General features: G+C 38.8%; 2 protein-coding genes, 1 non-coding gene and 1 pseudogene across 19 annotated transcripts in view; 2 read left to right on the forward strand and 2 right to left on the reverse strand.

The window, feature by feature from the left end:
• The window catches only part of LOC110752189 (ABC transporter A family member 1-like), a 36,628-nt gene extending 31,527 nt beyond the window's left edge, over positions 1-5,101 (forward strand). For 7 of the 17 annotated variants that reach the window (XR_015825748.1, XR_015825749.1, XR_015825740.1 and 4 more), the window contains one exon: positions 43-713. The gene's annotated coding sequence lies outside the window, so the exon portion shown is untranslated. Of the gene's footprint in view, positions 1-42; positions 714-2,362 lie in introns of those variants that run through there. The other 10 variants (XR_015825751.1, XR_015825752.1, XR_015825747.1 and 7 more) reach the window with 7 other exon arrangements.
• A 408-nt stretch (positions 5,102-5,509) lies between these two features.
• On the reverse strand, positions 5,510-11,304 carry LOC110763192 (receptor-like protein EIX2; annotated as a pseudogene).
• LOC148293078 (small nucleolar RNA R71) lies at positions 6,799-6,905 on the forward strand. The gene has a single exon (XR_015825922.1). It is a non-coding gene; the product is annotated as a small nucleolar RNA R71 (small nucleolar RNA).
• Positions 11,305-15,511: 4,207 nt separating the features above from the next.
• On the reverse strand, positions 15,512-17,143 carry LOC110763193 (UDP-glucose 6-dehydrogenase 1-like). Its single transcript, XM_088244320.1, has one exon. The coding sequence runs from the start codon at positions 17,116-17,118 to the stop codon at positions 15,667-15,669; it is 1,452 nt and encodes a 483-aa protein (XP_088100446.1). The 5' UTR covers positions 17,119-17,143; the 3' UTR covers positions 15,512-15,666.
• Positions 17,144-21,829: the final 4,686 nt, after the last annotated feature.

Below are 21,829 nucleotides of genomic sequence, written 5' to 3' on the forward strand. Positions count from 1 at the left end.
TGGTTTAAAAATGACTTATTACTTTATTTTCTCAATTTTCAGCTTTCCAGAGCAAGTAATTTGTTTTCAACGGAAATACAACTTTTTGGTGGAGTTTTAGCACAAGACCAATTGGAGATGAAAGCTAAGATCTTGCAGATGATTGTAGAATTTTTCTAGAATTTTCGGAAAAGCCAATGAGAACAGTCTTTGAAGTTAAGTCAGCATAAGATGCAATCCCGTCAAAACTGTGTTGCTGTGGAAGAATGACCATTTGAAGACTTTCCTGATTTTTCCTCAAGGCGTGCGATATATGGGTAGAAATATAAGACAAAAATATACAATTTACATATTTTTCTCTAATTTTCTTGGAGGAGGAACAACCCCAAACGTGCAAGAAAAGTAACTGACATGTTATCCCAGTCCAAGTAGGAAGAGGAGTCAAGTACTTACCCATCTTGGATTTATGTTTTAATTAGGTTTTTCTTTATTTTTGGGCTGCTGTAAAAGCCTAGCTATAGGGTAAGAATAGACGGGGGGTGTCTTATTTAAGCATGAGAAACAACTCCTTAGGGGGGACGTAAAGACTAGGAGAAATTGGAGACGCCGGAAGAGTACCACCATTGGCTAAGTTTTACTGTTTCTTCCTTATGTTTTTGTTTATGTCGAATTCAAAGATTATGTGTAACTAATTTTCTTTGCTATGGCATGATGTAGCCCTAGTATGATAATCTAGTTTTCTTATTTTACCTATCTATTGATTGTCGTTTGATGTTGGATTCTTAATCACTGTGCTTAATAACTTGGTTGATTATCTTGATGCTTGATCATCATCTAGACTTTTAATTGAGTTAATCGGATGCAAATTAGAGTAAATACCATACTTAATTTGAGGCTTGCTTCTTGTGATTAGGATTTGTAATTCATCTAGGGTAATTACCATACTCCTAGGGTTTACATGCTTGTTTGAGGTTTTCACTGATCTTAATGAGTTTCTACGTGTTGATATTTGACCTAAATACCATAGGCGAATTGCTTGTAGGAATATATGAGTTAGCCTAAATACCATAGGTAATTCATGAAAAAGGAAAACTAAGCGACGACATCAAATGGTTAGTAAATCGGTAGGTGAATAAGAGGCTAGATCGGATTACTAGTGGTGAATTCATTGTCCTAGTGCTTTTATCAATTTGAATTTCTCATCCTTGTGTTTCGTGAGTTTCTACTTATTTTGTCTTTTAATTTCGTTGTTAATTAAATCATTCTTTCAAAAACCCCTTTTGTGTTTACGTGAGTATGCTACAGGTTTAATTTCTTGTTTGTATAATTAGAGTAGTTAAAGTATTTTGCGAAGGAAATTAGGTTAGACTAATTGGAAGTTGAACTCAATCCTCGGCGGAATGATGTAAGATCCCACATCGACCAACGGAGAGTTGATGTGTCTTATATGTACATGCCCGCATCCATCTAGCAAGAGGCCTTTTGGGAGCTCACTGGCTTCGGAGTCATGGAAACTCCGAAGTTAAGCGAGTTGGGGGCTAGAGCAATCCCAGGATGGGTGACCCACTGGGAAGTTGGTAGTGAGCTCTCAGAAACAAAACCGTGAGGGCCAGAGAGGGGGGGCCAAAGCGGACAATATCGTGCTACTGCGGAGCCGATCTGGGATGTGATAATTTGGTATCAGAGCCACTCTGCCGTGTGGTGCGAGCGTGCCGATGAGGACGTCGGGCCCCTAAGGGGGGTGGATTGTAAGATCTCACATCGACCAACGGAGAGGGGGTTGATGTGCCTTATATGTACATGCCCGCATCCATCTAGCACGAGGCCTTTTGGGAGCTCACTGGCTTCGGAGTCATGGGAACTCCGAAGTTAAGCGAGTTGGGGGCTAGAGCAATCCCAGGATGGGTGACCCACTAGGAAGTTGGTAGTGAGCTCCCAGAAACAAAACCGTGAGGGCCAGAGAGGGGGGACCCAAAGCGGACAATATCGTGCTACGGCGGAGCCGATCCGGGATGTGACAAATGACCTCGTATTTGCCATACTATATTACGATTGACCTTGTGCACTTGCGAGTATAATTTGTGTTTAGACTAATCTTTATAATCTCAATTTTTTCAGGTTGTCTAAAATTCACAACAAGTTTTTGGCGCCGTTGCCTGGGATTGGCTTCGTCAACTACAATTTTGTTCAATCTTAATTTTGCTTTTCAGTTTTTATTTTATTTTATTTTATTTCATCTTTTTTATTTTATTATTTATATTAATAGATACTTTTCGTTTTTTTTTTTTTTTGTTTTTTTTAAATTTATTAATTTTGTTTTTTTTATTGGAAAATTTCAGATTATTGGAATTGACCTGTGTTTCTTGTTTGTCTTGTTTATTAGGTTTGACTGAGTGTATGACTGGAAGACGCTCTCAAGGTCAAGACCTCATACCGTTTGATCCTGAGATTGAGAGAACAGTTAGGAAATCAAAAGACAAATTCACTCACTCACTGGATCCTGAGATTTCAGACGGAAGTTCTGTCGAAAATATAAACGAGAAGAGTGACAAGAACGTTGGGGAACAACAATTAGTGAAAGAGGAGTACTCCATCATGAAGGAGTACAACCTATTCGAGCTATGAAGCAGTACTCCATTCCAACTCTTTCCAACACTCCATCGTGTATTGTAGTACCAGCAGTTGAAGCAAATTCATTTGAACTCAAGTCTGGAATGATTCACTTGTGGCCGAGAGAGGAACTAATCTCGGCCGTCAGGTTCACGGCCTGAGCTACAAGGCCGTTTAGTGGTGGTGTTGATTGGGTTTTGGGCGGTGCTCCAGCGCGTTGCTCAGAGAGCGACGGTCGTATGATATATGGGGTGAATGAGAGCGTAACAGAGATGGTGCTCCAGCGTCTTGAAAAATCAAGGGTCGTATGATATATTGATGAATGGATTTTCTTTACAATTTATCACTACTCCTAGGAAAGCAAGTAAAGGTATTAAAAGTGCATTACAGGAAAATATAATTTGCTTCGTGGGAGGCTTTTGGTTTGGTGTTTGAACCATTTGAATGTAGCTTGAGCTTGGTATTTATAGGGAGAGCTCTGGAGGAGTAATCGAGGCTGAAAATCTGCATGGTAGAGCCTGATCAGAGCAAGTGGGTAGTCCAATCGACATTTGGGATCGTGAAGCATGGTGGTGTGACCCCATAAATCCCGGTAAATCTCGGCCGCCGCCCTGATCGTGGGTTTTGCGCCTCTGGCCGTAGGGACGCATTTAATGGCCTGGTCTGGTGGTTGTTTGAACTGACCTCAAGTTGTAAGAATATTTGCGAGAATGTTTGCGCCTAACCACTCTGATTTCTATCACCAAATCCTGACTTTTAGTCACTTCCCTTCTTCCCTCATGCATTAAATGCCTTCTTGCGGCTAGTGGGTTTGCTAGTCAAAGGCGTTACTTCATTAAATGAAGCGTGGGGCCCTGCTGCCACGTGGTGATTTGACTCCAATATCTTTGGCCGTGTCTCCTTCGTCCTTCGGCCTCGGCCCATAATGCCGCGGTCGAGGCCGAGATGATTATGCCTTTGCAGCTTTTCCTTTGTCTCTGGGAAGACAAAACGCCACGTTCCAGTTCATGAATGGATTCAGTTGCACCAAAATGGATTCAGTTGCATCCTCAACTTGTGATACTCGCAAGTGCACGAGCCGTTGGTAGTTTAGCATATGTAAGTGCGAGGTCGATCCCACGAGGATTGGTGATTGAATGATCCAATTCATTTCCCTACACAAAATAGAAATGAAAAAAAAAAGGAAATAAATACAACAAGAAAGAAAGAAAATAACTAACTCAAGCAGATAAGTTCCCAAGTTCAATTTAGATTAATAGATTGATTCTAGCTAAAGTATGATTAAGCCATGGTGTGTGGTCATAACCTTGTGTTCCTAATTCCCTAATTTGATCATTTGTTGTCTAACCTAAAATTAAGCATTAGGAATCCATTAAGCATAGAAGAACATTTTAAACAACCAAGTATGTATCTAATCCCTGTTGTCGAATGTCCATACCTACTCTTCCTATTCATAGTTCAATTCGAATTAAAGCATGGTGTATACTCTTAATTCAAACCAAGATAGCTAACATGCAAGCCTAAATGGTGATCAATCATTCAAACTAGCATATTAACTTATAAGCATAATGAATAAGAACATGAACCATAATTGAAACTTGGAAACTAATTAGGGTTTTCCACAATCACTTATAAGTCGTCCCACTCAGCTAAGTACTTAAAAGAAAGAGATAGTGAGCAACTCCTTTATAACAATCATTAATTGGAGTTTATCCAACAACACATTTGATTGTGATGGAATTGCGATTTCTCTCAATTCAGAGCTCAGTTCCTAACAAATTCTATATGCTCGTAAAGCTAATTAGTCACTTCGTGTCAAATGCAAGGTACATGTTTATGAATTTTGTGAGGCGACAAGAAATCAGTGTGGAACACAAATTGACCAACACACTCAAGCTAGTACCACCATATGTGTTATTTGTAGAATATGGTAGTTGTGGGAGTAAGATTTCTCAAGCCAATGACATAATTACATGCGTACAAGACTCGAAGTGGTCAGACGAAATTACCCCTGCACAACGTGGGAATGAGATCTGCACCTCATCATACATTGAATAGGTTAGGATGACACCGTTTCACCTGAGAGGAAGTCAATTCTTCTGACTTAAGGAGAAGTTAGACCAGAGATAGGCCCAAACGTGCATCCCAACGGCTCATAAGGAAAGGCCCAACGAGGTAGTTTTTCTTATTGTTTTTGTTTGTTGTCGTTTTCTCTTTCCTTTGTTTTTTTTTTTTTTGGGACAAAGTCGTTTTTCCTTCTTCTGTTTCTTCTGTTTTGGTGTTTTGATTTTCATTTCTCGGCAGTTTCGTCTTTCAATAGGAAACGACAAAAGTCCCTGTGCTAAATCATACCGCCCACCACATTATATTCTAATCACAAAATTCTCAATTATAAATGATAGTTGAAAATTAATACTTTCAGTGATAAAGCTGGCCGGTTTCTCTTCATAAACCATTCTTTATATTCTTTAACATATATCAAACGAAAGTTGGCATTGCATACAATCCAGGCAGTATTTGTGCAAACTTTTTTTTTTTTTTTTAAATAAAATTTTAAGTGCAAGCGAATGGATGAGGGGATTTACAAAATATTCATTGAGTGTTTGGAGGGGTGGAGGTGAAAGAGCTCAACCAACTGAACTATACCCCACATGAAGGTGGAATATTTTAAACAATTGTTGATGATAAATTACAAAAACCAAATTAATCTTAGCGACAATATATATATATATATATATATATATATATATATATATATATATGATGATCGAGGCATATGTTAATTCAGGAGTATGATGCTAATTTCTTTTGTACAACTAGAAAATGGAATACATATCATGCTAACTTCAAACGTTATATTCAATCTTTGAATACATATCATACTAATTACCCTTTGCCTAATAAGTATGAAGAACTTGAACTATGTGGATCTGCCTGACTCGTGGAACATCAATGTGCCAGAAACTCCCCAAAATCCAAAAGCAAATCCTAGTGTTGTGAAATTACATAAAGCTCCCCAAATCACATAAAGCTTTTTCAAAGAAATTATTTCCAATAGTACATGGAATTTTAAAACTCCCTCTATCTTTTTTCTTTGGTGGAAGCTTCCGTTGTAGGATGGCACTGCACTCTTCTGTCAGTTGGATTTTCTCATGATCACCAAATTTCCTTTTCTTGGAAAGGATGTCTTTCATGAATGTTGCATAACTTGGCATTTGTTCCAAAGCTGCAGCGAATGGAATGTTGATTTGCACCTTTTTGAACATTTCTAAGAAATCAGAAGATTGCCCATCAATTTTATTTTTCTTCAGCCTCTGCGGAAAAGGGATCGGTGGGACATATGGCTTCAATGGAGGAGAAGGGGACGGCATAGCAGCATAATTTTCTTCTTCTTGAGATTTCTCAGCTTCTTCCTCTTTTTCTAATTTTTCTTTTTCCAAGATGACCGCTGTGTTCACTTGCTTCCCTTCCCGAAGTGTGATTGCCATTACTTGTTCTTGATTTTTCGGATTAATTTCGGGTTGGCTTTGCCATACTCCTTGATTTCTTCCACTCAATACATTAGCTAGTTAGCCTACTTGCACCTCCAAATTCCGAATAGAAGCGCTCTGATTTTGAAATTGGGTTTTTGTTTCAGTCATAAATTTGGTGGTAGACATAGTCAACTGAGTAAGTGCATCTTCCAAATTTATTTTCTTCTCTTGAGCCGGAAAGCCAGGTGGTGGTCTCTGCACATTCTGAGTATTGCTCCATGAAAAATTTGGATGGTTTCGCCAACCGGGGTTGTATGTATTGGAATAAGGATTATTTATTTGTCGATTAAATTCTCCAACCTGATTGACTTGCTCAACAGACGTGAATGGGTTCCCTGTGGTGCAATCTGAACTTGGATGAGGACCTGCACAAAAATCACAACCAAAATTAGTATTAGTGTTTATAGCATTAACACTCAAAGAATCAACTTTTTTAGTAAGGTTAGAAATTTGTGTTGCTAGCAAAGCTATAGCATCGACTTCCAAGACCCCAGCTGGCTTCGGATTCATTCTCTCACTCGGCCATTGGTAGTTGTTGGATGCCATGGTCTCCAATAATTCAAATGCTTCAGTAGCCGTTTTTGCCATTAAAGCCCCTCCAGCAGCTGCATCAACTAGTGTCCTGCTTGTTTGACTCAACCCATTGTAGAAAGTTTGAACTTGAATCCAGGTTGGTAGCTCATGGTGAGGGCACTTGCGCAACAAATCTTTGAATCGTTCCCAAGCTTCATATAAAGGCTCCTTATCATACTGAGCGAATGACATAATATCTTGTCGGAATTTTGCAGTTTTGGCTGGTGGGAAAAATTTAGCAAGGAATTTCTTGGATAAATCATCCCAAGTACGGATGGAGTCTTGTGGCTGTGACAGTAACCAAAGCTTGGCTTTATCCTTCAAGGAAAAGGGGAATAGCCTTAAACGAATCGCATCGTCAGATACCCCATTGAACTTGGATGTGTCACAAATCTCCAAAAATATCGCAAGATGTATATTTGGATCTTCATTCGGCAGACCACAAAATACGGATGAATTCTGTAGCATGGTGATCATGGCTGGCTTGATCTCAAAATTGTTGGCTGCAATAGAAGGACGTCGGATCGCTGAGGGAGTTGCCACTGGGGGGCCAAATTCCCTCACTGCTCTTTCAGCTTCATCCGCCATAAATGGGGGTGTCGGAAAAATCCAATGTACCTGAAAATAAAAAGAAAAATTCAAATTAAACTCCGAATTAAAATATATTGATATTAATAGAAAATAAAACAATCCCCGGCAGCGGCGCCAAAAACTTGTTGTGAAATTATTGCAAGCGCACAATTCGCACAAGTAATATAGAAATAAGTAGAGTATCGTTCCCACGAAGACTGTAATTTCCTATTAATTACCAATTATGATTAATTCAAAAGTTTATCTGAACAATTGATTAAGAAGATTGATTGATTTAAGTAACCTAAAACAATTATGAAAAATAGCAATTTAATTAATGATAGAAAATTAAGATGATGAGACACTAGAGCATCCGATTTCACCATAACCAATTCCACTTAATTCTTATAGCCAATTAACCCTAATTACTATCCATATTGACAGTTGGTTTCTCCTAATTCATTCGATATCCCCTCTCGGGCTCAACCAAAAGTATTCTTAATTAACAACCCATTCTCTCTCGAGCAACGGATTTAGGAAATCAAGAACCCATTAAGTTCTATGAGAACCTGCAAGAAAACTGCATGAGTCATGTTAGTCCCTCTCGGGCACTCATTCAAGACATGGTATTTGTTACAAGAAGCAAACACCAAACATCTCCTCTCGGTCTCCGCTTGGATCATCAAATCAATTAAATATTGGCCAGATATTCAAAGCATTAAGAACAGTAACAAATACTCAACATGGAATAGTAATAAGAAATTAATATAACTATAAAAATTAAGTATTCATGGTTAGGCTACATCGTAGCCCTAGCAAGGATAATTAGTTCATGACAAAAGAAAAGATAAACAAGAGAATTGTTGTCATAAAACCGATTTGGCAGATGGACTTGATCTTCCGAGTCTCCACAGGAACACCTTCGAAAGCTCCTCAAGTAGTGCAGCAGCAAATCCTTGCCTCTCTCTGATGTTTCTCTGGGTGTATGAATGTTGGTGGAAAAATATGGTATATGGGAGGATGGTCTGAAGAGATCCTTAGGGTGATCTTATATAGTGTAAAACAACTAAACCCTACTCTTAAAAGGTCTGGAAAAACTCTCCTAAAGCAAAACAAAATCCCAAACAATTAAGGAAACAAATTAGGAAAGAATCCTTCTTTGACTTGGAAACACGTCAGCCAACTTGCACGTACACTTTGGGGTCATTCCACTTCCTAGAAAATTCTGGAAAAATATGAGAAACGTAGCTTTATGTCTAAGCTTTCCAGGCATATATTACACGCCACTAGGAAAAATCGGAAAGGTCTTCAAATCTTCAATCTTCCACAGCAGTGCAGTTTTGACGGAATTTCAACTTAGGCTGTCTTGACTTGCAAGTCTGGAGCATTTGGCTTGGTAGAAAATTATGAAACTTTGATACAATGATCTTCAATGTCTTAGCTTTCTTCTCCAATTGGCCTTGCGCTAAAATTCATTTGAAAACTCGATTTTCAGTCGAAATCCTTCCAAGAGTGCAGAATAGCTGAAAATAAGGAAAGTAAGGTAATAATGCTATTTTAAATTAACTTTCCCTACAAAAACCAAATAAAAGAGATACAAAAATATAGTAAATAATGCACTTATCACCTAGCCCCATACTAATGTAAAATCCACGCGTTACAAGCCCACCTTCATGGTCTTGATTCCCTAAGCCAGTTTGTTGAACACTGCCTTTCTCTTTCTCTTGATCACACATCCTTTGAAGTGGAAGTCCACAAAGCAGAGGGTTTTCGGCAAAGGCTGACGGATCAAAGTTTTGGAGCTGAGACCCCATTGGAATATTTCCAGACAAGTTGTTGTTTGACAAGTCCAAGTCACCCAAGACCATATATCTGAAAAAGACTTGTCGGAATTCTTCCATCGATCTGGTTTCTTGATAAATCAAGAGACTGTAATAACTCCAACTTCCCAATGTCTGGATTTATTTGACCTATTAGATGGTTTCGTGACAGGTTTAAAGAAACCAAACCACCAAGATGAATGATTTCTTTAGGAATCTCCCCCGTCAATTGATTGCTTGACAAATGAAAGCTCTTCACAAGTCCCAGAGTGCTCTTGTATTCAGACATTATTCCTTTCCATATTAAGGTTGCTGCATCATCATAGCTCTCTGAAAAAATCCCATTTCCAAAATCACATGCATAATGATGAGTGATGGTTAGAATTGAATGTCCTTTATCAACTAAAGCCGTCAAATTGCTGAGACACTTGGGTATAGTTCCAGAGATGTTGTTAATTGACAAATTCAATATTTGGACGTGTGTTAGATTGCATAACTGTAAAGGAATTCTTCCATAAAAGCGATTAGAACGGAGGATAAGGATAACCAACTTCGGAAGTTCAAACCCTAACCATCCAGGTATCAATCCTGATAGTTGATTTTCTGCAGCATCAATAACTTTCAAGTGTTTACAATTCATCAAGGATGAAGGCAACTCTCCCACAAATCTGTTGTGTTTGAATTTCAAGGTTTCAAGAGAATATAAATTCCCCAAGGTGGTAGGAATTTTTCCAAAAAAACCATTGCCACACAAGCCAAGAAAGACTAGATTTTCTAAATGCGTCCAACAATCTGGAAGTTCTCCAGATACATGGTTGCTTGTGAGATCAAGAATGGTTAAATTACTGGCCTTGATTCCACACAAGAAAGAAATGAACCCGGAAAGTTTATTGTAGGATAGATCTAGAGATGATGATTTTGACATAAATGAAGGAATTGGACCTTCCAGTTGGTTCCAACTAAAATTTAGCTTAGGGGAATAAGCAAACTCCATTGTTGAACTTGGAAATGTTCCTCTAATTTGGTTGTGGGAGAGATTTATAAGGACAGCTGTACGTGACAAACCCCAAAACCAACTTGGAATGATGTCAGAAATTGTAGTGTTAGAGATATCAAGGGATGAATAATTTTTCTGAGTTTGAAGCCACTGTGGGAAATATGGACCCATCTTGCAAGACCTCAATATTATAACACTCAATTGAAAAGGAGGGACCCAATCAGAATGGAAGTTTAAAACCAGTGAGTTGGAGGATAAATCCAAATATTTTAACTTGGAGAGTTTTGAAAAATGAGTTTCAAAAATCACCCCTTCCAGAGAATTCTTACCAAGATTGATGTACACCAGATTGGACATTTGTCCCATACTTTCAAGTATTCTCCCGCTTAATCGATTTCCGTAGAGAGATAATCGTGTCAATAATTGCATTTGCCCAATACTTGCAGGTATTCTTCCGCTTAATTGATTTCCATAGAGAGATAATTCTGTCAACGATGATATTTGCCCAATGCTTTCAGGTATTTCTCCGCTTAATCGGTTGTTAGAGAGATACAAACCTTCTAGTTTCTTTTGAGAACATTTAGACAATATCTGAACGAACTTGGGAAATTCTCCACTGAGATTATTGTTTGAAAGCCTTAATGATCTCAAACTGCATAGCTCCGAAAACGAATTTGTTATGTCTCCTTCAAGTTGGTTATCAGTGAGATTAAGGACTGTAAGAGAGCTCATGTTGCCCCAAACATCCATAGCTGAACCTGCAGTCCTTAAAAAGTCATTAAATAAAGAGTCTACATAAACTTTGTTTAATTAATTAAGGAGCTTCTTAATTAACTACTTTAATTATTACATAGCTTTTCTGCATATATAATTAGTAATATATAGTACGTAGTTAAAGTCATGCTGCAGCAAGCCAATCATTTAAATTAGAACTAATCGTACCTTGCAAAGATTGGGATCCAAGCTGAAGTTCAACAACCTGGCCAGTTTGGTTGCTGCAATAGACTCCTTTCCACGTGCAACAATCTTTGTTTTGGCCTTCTGAGGTGCCCCATGTAGAGACTATTTGACTGCGGGTATCCACGACGAGGCCTTGTTTGAATGCAAGGAGGGCTTGTCTTTCCCTCTCTATGTATCCATTTATTGAAGGACTCATGTGTAGCAAAGGCACCACAAAAGCATACCAGAGTTTGAAGCACCTTCTGAGGTCAACTATGGCCATCGAAGTGAGGAAGGGAGAGGAATAGTTGAGAGAGAGACAGAGATAGAGCTGGAGAGAGAGATGGACGGATTGAGGTTGTGGTTTCTATGTTGCAGATAGAATTATGGAATAGTAAACGTTTAATCCTTTTACAGATACAAGAGATGAGCTTTGTCTAAGGAATTGCATGGGTTTATATACTAATAGTACGTATCGAAACCTAGTAGCCCAATCTTAGTGTAGTGGTACTTTTCTTTCTAATGTTAGAAGATGCCAAAAATTTGGATACCCTTTCCTAAGAAAAATATAAGTATAGCAAAAAAGCTAATTATTAATTTGAAGTTTACAATTTGTCGAAGAAATATCTTGCTTTTATTTTGATCAATGTAATTCTATTCAAATAAATTGGCGAAATTGAAACAATTTGGTGCGTATATATGATTTGTGAAAGTAATTTGTAAATCGTGACGGAGTTAGAATTTCTCTTTTTTGTAGGGTAATGCCAATTTAGTCAGTCGCGTGGCAATATATTCCACTGATGGGGCACGCATTGTAGGAATTTATGCCACTACATTTTGTCACCCGTTATCAATCAATAGCTGCGTCATAGGAAAAAAGCTGAACCAAACTTGACTAATTCGTAAGTAACAACGCATACATTTGTGTGTGTTGGGGGGGGGGGGGGGGGACTCAGTGAATCTGGAGTTTTGAGCTTGTCGGATCTGGAGAGAGAACGGTTGGCATGAGGTAAAGGCGTTGGGATGGAGGCCCTTCCTCTCCCCTCTACCTTGAAAGTCCAACCTAACTTTTACACCATCTTCATCAAAATCACAATCATGAAGGACAACCATGATCTAGGCAATATTTTAAGGCAATTCCCTATTACAAGGAGACCACATTTTATAGATACTAGGTACGAAGGGAGGGGGTGGGGTGAGGGAGGAGATCTGTTAGTTGCGATGGTGGAGGGGTGTGGAGAAGACGATGTTGCTGGTTTTTTAATTCCCTGTTAATTTTTTCTTTTGTTTTTCTTTGATTAATAATAATTGAATTAAGCTTTTGAAAAGAAAATCTTTATTTTTTATTTTTTTTTACACATGGCACCTACCTGGAATCCAATTCAAAAAAATTGTGGGTCCCATTCATGCCATGTCGACATTTTTAACAGAGTTTTTGACTGAGATGATAGTATGGGGTAAATTGAGATGCAAAACATCGGTTAAGGGGGTAAAGTGGGCCATTTTAACTTTTAGAGGGTGTAGGGGCCTTTTTCTTCCGGCAGCAAGTGGGCTGGGCTGCTACAAGGAGCAATCTAATGCAAGTATCCCCTTGTGTCTGAGTTCGAAGATCAAGCCCCAAAGATGTCTCGAAAGGGTGATGACGCCTTAGGAAACTCCTTGGTTACCTTCACCAATGAAAATAACAACAAATTACAGATAAATCTTCTAGTTTTGCATGAGAAGATTATGGCATGTGAGCAAAATTATCATGGGTTTAGCACTTGAGGAGAGAGAGCTGTGAGTTCCTATGAGAGGCAGAGGTTCTAAGGGAAAGAGAAAGGGATTCTAAGGAGGTTTGATGAAGAGGGAGAAGGATGGTGAAGAATTATGGGTAATCTTAGCAGTTTCCGGCAGCTTAACAGTGACTCTGTCAAAGCTATGCCAATCTGCCAGAACAGGGGAGATAAGGGGAATGGGCAAGTAAAGCACGAAAATTACTGAGTTTGCAGGTGAGAGAGGAAGCTTGCTCTCTCAAGGATGGGTTGTGTTGTGTTGGGTAGAAGGGGTCCTATTTATAGCTGCTGGGAATGGTTCTTCTCCAAGAAACCCTAATGGTTTCTTCCCAATCTAGCTAAGCTTTCCTCTCCCTTTCTTCTCCTCCTTCTTGACTTACCTCATGGTGGCAAAGTCAGCTCTGCCCAATCCCACAAAATCAGAGATTTTTGGGAGCTCAATGCTTCTTCCCACGGCTGCCTCAGAGGAGAGCTTCCATTTTCATCCATCTTCTTTCTCCTCTTTCTTCCTCTTTCCATGGCCAAATCTGATGAAAGAAAGAAAATGGGTGCGCCTGCTGGTTTAAGGGATGGCATCCTTCCTTGCGTGCCAAAATCCCTTGGTCTCTTGAATTATTGCACTTGGAACTTGTTCCTTAGCCTCCCAGCAACCCCTCACGTGTAGATTTCCCAAGCCCCTTCGTGGTTTTGTCTCCCAACTGAGTGCCAAGGCTTGTGCTGCTTTTTACTCTAATTATATGGGTCTTTTAAGACAACCACATGATCTATCCAATGGATGAGATGGCTTTGTCAAATGTTGGGCTTTTTGGTTGGCTTATTCTAATTGGAGCTATGGGCTATTTTGGTTGGGCTACTTTAGTTGAAGCAATGGGCTATCTTCTCTCTTGTGCTTACCCATGTTTGGGCCTAAGAAAATGGGCTTGAGTCCCGAGGCCCCCAAGCGACCCGAGACTTCCATTTCTCGACCCATCAATGGGCCCCATGACAACTCGTTACTATCCATACCCCAACCCACTCAAGCAAGCCCCGGGCATTCGAGTGGCTTGGGCCCACTTAAGCTTGTAGTGCGATTGGGTGTGAAATAATAATTTCCCGCTTGGCATGGCATGTCGCTTGACATGGCATGTCATTTGGCATGCTTTTAATTATGACACTTGATAGGATAATTGGCATGGATTTGCAGAGCTAAATGCATCTTTATAATTTTAATCTCAATAATTTCTAACATGACAGATTTTTATTTGGCATGGCATGCAGGGTGTGGCTTGTGCATGGCAGACTTTCGTGTACTCCAAATCGGGTCTTTTTCTAATAATATATCGTTTTGGGCTAGGAATTTATTCGGGCCCAACCATGAATTTTTTGGGCCTCAACAGAGGGCAAAGTGAGATTTGACCAAAGTTTCGGGGGCCCTACAATAAATAAGCCTTTAGACTATCACTTATACTAAAAAATACATTAATTTTCATATCACTTTTATACCTCCATCTGTTTGCCTGTCCTAACCCATGACATAATAATAAATGGACCCATGTTGACTTATTCATATGTGTCGTGTTAGTACAAAATAAATAATAACAGATTATGAAATTAATTCATTAATAATAAATAATAAAAATCTACCTCTCATGGCAATAAATTAGTGAGTCCAAATGGGTCCCGTTAGTGTCACGTTATGGGTTAACATAGCATTTAACCAGCATACTAATGAAGATATGCAATTGGTAGGGAAACCAATATTTCAGTACGAAATGGACAAAATTATCAAAACGTTTCTTTTTCTTACGTAACTAGTTGCACATGTAGTATTCCTTTTTCCTTTTCCTTTTCACACGCCGTACGCGTTACTTTTTTTGTTGTTGTCAAAAGGCGATATCATTTTATTCGAGAAGGATGGAACAAGTACAAAAAATGGGCTATGTCTTAGAGGATTAGGTGAATGTCTCTACACCTAATAGGCGTTTTGGTCTTTTGTTACGAAGTAGCCTACCCTCTCAACACCGCAAGCGGGAGAAGGAACCTTACCTCCAATAGAGTGCCCACCCGTCCCCCCAAGATCATGCCTGTAAAAACTACTTATTACAATCCTCATACAAAATATCAGTAAGGAAATCTGGCGGTTCCTCGAACCAAGTAGTAGTAGAACCAATGGATGGAGCAAAGGGTTTAGGTTCAGGGATCAATTTTTTCTTTTAGTCATGCTCGTGCGAAAGATTTTTAATAGATATTTATTAAAAAAATCATTTTAGCATGACATATTACATAAAAACTCGTATAGAGCTTATTATTTGGAGAGAAAATCCCAAACTAGAAAATGATAAGTGGCTAGTTTTAGGTTTTTTCACTCTAAATAGTGTATATTATGTCATTGCTAAAATGGGTTTATTAGTGAAATCCTCATTTTTAAGCCTAGCAAATGAAGGTAACTAAGAACTCATGAGCTGCCTTTAGGCTTCCGTCTGTATAATCTCACTTACAAGTTACGACAACTGCTAAGGTCATTGTATTTCACCAAACATATCAGGTTTACTCATAATGATTATAAATATAAATATGTTTATTCAATGTATAAAGTTGAATTTGATGTATGGATGCATTAACAAGAGTGAGACACACCTACTTACAGATGAATTTGAATCAACTTATTTACCCAAAAAAAGAAAAGAAAAGAATTTGAATCAACTTAAGACTACAATCTTGGAGGGAATGCATGAATTAATGGATCTCCAATAACTTTATAATACTTATTGATTTCAAATTGTGAATCTCCAATAACAAAAACAAAACAGCAAATACAAGAACCTGAATCAAAACTGACTGCCGCCGCCGGGCGGGGCGACTCTGATGGAAGCACGATGAGCAGTTTAGTCTTACACCACAGCAGGCATGTCCTTGAGCCATGCATCCAGGGGCTTACCAATTGAGAAGACAATGAAGCCAATCTCACGCAGCTTGTCTGCATCAATAACATATCTACCATCAAATATGAATGCCGGTTTCTGCATGTTCTCATAAATCTTGTTGTAATCAAGGCTCTTGAACTCATCCCACTCAGTCAGAATGCAAATCCCATGGGCGCCCTTCGTCGCCTCATACGCGTCCCGGACAACTTTCACTTGATCTACATTAAAGCAACTGGTCGGATTCACGGGCTGCAGGTGAATTGGATGGTCCCAATCAAACTTTCTCAAAGTGAGGTCCCTTTGGATCTGGTCCTGAGTGACCTGTGGGTCATATATGCTGAGCTCGGCCTTGTCCACCAACAAACCTTTGCACACATCAATGGCTGGGGTCTCCCTTGTGTCACCTGTATCTTTCTTGAAGGCAAACCCTAGTATGGCAATCTTCTTCGTCGACACGGTGTTAAACATGGAAGCGACTACACGGTTCACGAACCGGCTCTTCTGGTAGTCGTTGATCTTCACAACCTGTCTCCAGTACTCTGCCACCTCCGGGAGGCCATTGCATTCACAGATGTAGACAAGATTCAGGATGTCCTTCTGGAAGCAGGACCCCCCAAAACCGACACTGGTGTTGAGGAACTTGGGGCCTATCCGGGTGTCCTTGCCAATGGCATGTGACACCTGCGAAACATTGGCCCCGGTAGCCTCACAAAGGGCAGACATGGCGTTGACGGACGATATTCTCTGCGCCAAGAACGCGTTGGCAGCGAGCTTCGAGAGCTCTGCAGACCAAAGATTGGTGGTTATGATTCGGTCTTCGGACACCCACTGCGCATAAACATCCTTCAATGCTTGGATGGCCTCCTGGCCTTCAGGGGTTTCCCTGCCGCCAATGAGCACGCGGTCCGGGTTAAAGAGATCTTGGATTGCTGTTCCCTCCGCAAGGAATTCGGGGTTCGAGAGGATTTGGAACTTGATCCCCTTGCTGTTGTGGCTCAAAATCTTCTCTATTGCCTCAGCCGTCTTAACTGGAACCGTGGATTTTTCGACAACAACTTTGCTAGACTCGGAGACATCGGCAATCATTCGAGCAGCGCTCTCCCAGTATGTCAAATCTGCGGCTTTACCTGCGCCGAGGCCGGTGGTTTTCGTGGGGGTGTTGACGGAGACGAAGACTATATCGGCTTCCTTGACGTGCTTCTTGACATCAGTGCTGAAGAAGAGGTTCTTGCCTCGGCATTGCTTCACCACATCATCAAGGCCAGGCTCATAAATGGGAAGCTGGTCGCTGTTCCAAGCTGCAATCCGTTTGTCCCAGATATCGACAACGGCCACTTCAACAGACGGGCACTTGAGGGCAATCACTGCCATTGTAGGACCTCCAACATATCCAGCTCCAATGCAGCAGATCTTCACCATTTTCCTACGTATGTTCCACTACTCTATATGCCTGCAATATAAACATACACATAAAATTAGGTTCATATTATATATATACAGAAATTCTCTTATGCGGACATCCGGACGTTATTATTGTGCGGACGCAGTGTATTTTGTACTACCCTTCTTTGTTTTCCTGCCTGTTTACAATAGAATCCGCACGATAATAACGTGCGGACATCCGGATAAGAGAATATATATATATATAAACACACATATAATGATTTTGTGGCACTCCAAAATCACCCTTAAATGACCTCATACGCTCCATCATGCGTGGGTGGTAGGGGAGTGCAGGAGGTGATACTCGAAGTGCCCCCAAAAAAAATAGAGTCACAGTAAATTTCTGTTTGATCCCTACAATTTATGAAAATGGAATATTGTTCAATTTCGAAGTTTCTAACCCTACACTGAATCATGGTTTAACCAAACCCTTTTTCCCCGGATCTATAGACTACATATTTATGGCCACACCCTGTTCCTAAACCTAAGACTTTTAGCCTCAATAATTTCAAGAACATCCTCCTTTTTTTTTGTCTTTTTTTTTTTCGGATTATATTCAAACAAACATTGCTTAAACTAGAAAATTTTCATTAGAAGGAGCAAAATAAGATGTACCAAAAAAAAAATGGTAGATCCATACATGGACAAAGAAACCAAAGTTGCTTACAGAAAATCCCCAATAATAATAAATTGAACAGATCCATGGAGAAGTAGATTAATTCACATTACGACAATGGATGAGTGATCAAGCACATATATAGAACGAAGAGAAAATAACTTCATGCGCCAGATCTGACCAATTGTCAGTTCCATAAACAAAACCCATTTAAATTATTAAAATATTCAAACGAATTGCACAAGTTGAAACAAGAGAAAAATATATATAATACAAGTGATGATTTAGAATTACCAGAAAAGCTCCTGCGGGCGTCCAAAGTGAGTGTATGATCAAAGAAGAGCGTGTTGAGGCTTGTTTAAATACCCCTGCGATATTTACGCAACTATTTCTTTTATTTCTTTTGAGAATAATACTATTAGCGGGCCAATGCTTGGTGGAGACTAAAATTCGTGCGGTGAACACGGGCGGGGCTGATTTCCGGATCGGTTTTTTTCTTTTTCAGTGAGTGATTTGGGACTTTCTTTGTAAGTATTAACTATAGCTTGCTGCCATGCCATCACTTTACTTTGGAACCCTTCAAAAAGAGTAATTTCTCTGGGATTCTTGTTTGGGTTGGAGCAACCGGCGTCAGGGGACGAGGGGCTTGCATGCATCTTCGCGAGCTAGCTAGGGTTGCTCTTCAGACAGGCCTCCAAAGTCTCCTGTCAATTTCCTCTTAAAACTTTTTGGCTGAGAGGCAGAGGGATGATTTTGCTTCCTACTGTTTCCAAGGCAATATTTGGTCGAATGAGAGGTCATGAGTTCCAAGTGATTTCTAGTGTGCAGAAAGCTGAAGCAAGTTTAAAAGGAATACAACTTTGGTGTTTACACTTACACTGGCTCACTATTTTTCTCTCTTGGAAAATTTCTCTATGTTCTCTTTTCTCTCCTCTCACTAGCCTCTTTCTTCCTTCTCTGCATAGACTCTAACTTTCTTTTTCTCTGGAGGTGTTTCTCACTTTTTACTTCGGATTTGTCTGTAAACCTTGAAACAATCGTTCCTTTTATATAGGGAAGTTACGTAGCACAACATTAACTATGAGCATGTGAAGATCAACTCCCTCTTGTAAATATGAAAACTATTTCACCTAGAATACATGAAAGTCTTCATCCCAATAGTTGTGGGCCATCCACATATTTACAACACTCCCCCTTGAATGCCCACAAGTCCCTTGATTGGTTGCCTCATTAAAATCTTGCTAGAATAAAATTCAGTGAGGTAGAAAATTGGTTGGAGCGAACAAGAGTGTAACAATCATATGTCCAGTGTAGCATACTTGTAGACAGAGCCGGTCTAGGATTTTCTACGGCCCTGGGAAAATTTCAAAAGTGTGCCCCTTTAGACAAATTAAACACTAAAATTACAATATCTTTTTATTAAAATTAAACATTGCTCAAATGCATTTGGTAAATTTTCAAGTGAAGCATTGGTCTTTTTAACAAAATGTTTATTCAAAGATCCTCTTACACTTGGAAAAATTTCTTCTTCTTTTTCTTTTTTATCTTTTGAGATTTCCATAAAGTTGTTTATTAGGAAGCATTTTTTAATTTTTATAAAAACACAACACAATAACAAATAACAATAAAACTTGAATTTTGAGCATCTTTTCTTTAACTTGAAACTTCCAATTGTAAAGAACAAGAATCTTTGCCAAGTTTTTTGTTGAATCAAATAATAAAGAAAAAGAAGTTAATAAAGATGTGTATAATATATTATAAAATTTATACATCTATATCTATCTATAAAAAAGGAAGAACCTTGAAAGATATGATAAATAAATAAAAACCTTGAAAGAAAGGCACTGGTCTAGTCTTGTGGAGGATTGTTTTCCAACTCAGTGTTGGAGAAGAAGAGAATCACAAAAAATTAAAATTAAAATTGCTTGCATTTGAGAGTCTTCTTGTGTTGTGTTTGAGAGCCTTTTTGCTTTTTGATTAAAAAAGAGGGAAGAAGGCATGTTGGTGTATCTTTGTTTAATTTCCCAATGTTTTGTTTTTCTTTTTTCTTTTATATTATATAATATATAATATATATTTGACTTTGTTTTCAAGTAAGGAAGTTTCCTTGAGAGTATCAAAAAGTGATTTGTCCTGACATGCCACCATATAAGTGCAAGAACGGCTCCTTTGAAGGTTTGGTTCCTTTTTTTTATAAATATATTTAATATACGTATATATGGGCTATTAAAAAAACATTATGTGCCCCTCTTTGGGCCCTGGGCTGTAGCCATGGTCACCCTGGGCCGAGGCCGCCTCTACTTGTAGATGCTCTCCCTGATGAATATCTCCCCTTGATATCTTCATGACTATCTTTTTGGAGGGAAAATCTTTTGGAGTGAGTTGAGGATGTGACCACCAAAAACTCTTTAGTTGAGTGACATAAGATCGATATATCTCTATAAGTAAATACATTTCCAGTGAGCGATCTCTATGGAAATCAAAGAAATTTCTAGAGTCCGCGTCTCCAACAAACCTTGGGCTATTTGTAAGTTCACTTGAATAGAATAAGCTCTTATATGTTGTTTTGCGGAGGTAGTATCAAATATGCACTACATCACCCCAAAGTAATGGTGATGGAGCTAAGCTTTATCTGAAAATACTATGTCCAGTCTAATATGCTACCGGAAAATCATTTAAGTGCCCAACGGATGATCCACATAAAATTGATTTAATACTTTCTTAGTATAAGTTGATTGGCGAGTAAGAATCTTGTTGGCATAATGCTCGATCTTCAGGTCGAGACAAATATTTCTTGAACTCTTCAGGAGTTTTAATCAAATATTAACTCTTCAGGAGTTTTGATCAAGTATTAACTGTTCTAGAGTTTTAATCAAATATCAACTCTTCTAGAGTTTTAATCAAATATCAACTCTTTAGGAGTTCTAGTGTGGTGCAACCATATCATAATGAAAATATTCACGGAGTCAATTTATAGATACTAGTATTGAGTACAAAATTTGTGCTTCAAGCACTTGTCCTTCAGGGACTTGCTTCATGCAATTTTAGTCATTTAGGGAGTTTATTTAAGAGATTAGACTTTATGACACATTATATAGCTTTATACCTAGATATTTATTCCTCTTATACATCTGTAGGGAATCGCTTCTGACGATATGCTCCATGCATTTAATAACCCTTAAACATAGTATGTTGGTCTCTGTAAATGTGCAATAAGCATCTATAAATGTTGTATTAATAACTGACACAAATTAATGTGCAAACAACCAATTAAAAATACTTGCAAGTGCACGAATCTATTGAGGTATAGATTATGTAAGTACGGGGTCGATCCCACGAAGAACTGTCGGCTTCCTACAAGTTCTAATTTGAGTACGTAAAGAACACTTATTTAACACACCACAAAAGCACAATACAAATTGGAAACTAAAAATGAGTAAAGAAAGGTAAAAGAAAAGAAACAAAACAAGAAACCAAAGAAAAACACAAACAACACTTTCTATCACCCTTTTATCACCATTTGGACATATTCGTTTCTCTGTTTTTCAGCTTCGACCTCTGTTCAGTGTTTGACCTATAACTTTCCAACCGTTTGTCCAAATTTCACATTCTTTGTACGGTTGGATTCAGCACAGAAAATGGAAGAACACAACGTGGACCAAAAGTAAAAAACAATTACGTAAACAAACAAAATTCAGTGAGGAAGACACACAATGTTTCAAACACACACACATTTTGGGGGGGGGGGGGGGTTGACCTAATTCTAATGCTTGAAAGTAAATAAAATTTAATGAGAACGGCAGAGATGAGTTATCAAAGTGTGAAAGTACAAAGTAACAAACACTAGGGTTTCGGAATCCACCCTAAACAATTCTACCAATGTTCTTGGATACTCAAGTAATGAACTCTAAACATATTGATGAAGATGTTCGCAATCAAGACCGGGCACTACTACAAAAAGGGCAAAAGAAGACCAGTAAACAACGACGGTAGATCAAAAAACCGTCGTTGTTTTTTAAAAGACGACGGTAATAGAAACCCGTCGTAGAAACATACTTTAAACACCTAAAA

The sequence above is a fragment of the Prunus avium genome, chromosome 7, assembly GCF_965620075.1.
Source record: "Prunus avium chromosome 7, drPruAviu1.hap1.1, whole genome shotgun sequence".
Taxonomy (NCBI): Eukaryota; Viridiplantae; Streptophyta; class Magnoliopsida; order Rosales; family Rosaceae; genus Prunus; species Prunus avium.

Excerpts from the sequence above, each read along its gene's own strand:
- LOC110763193 (XM_088244320.1), bottom strand. The coding sequence starts at position 17,118 with ATGGTGAAGATCTGCTGCATTGGAGCTGGATATGTTGGAGGTCCTACA.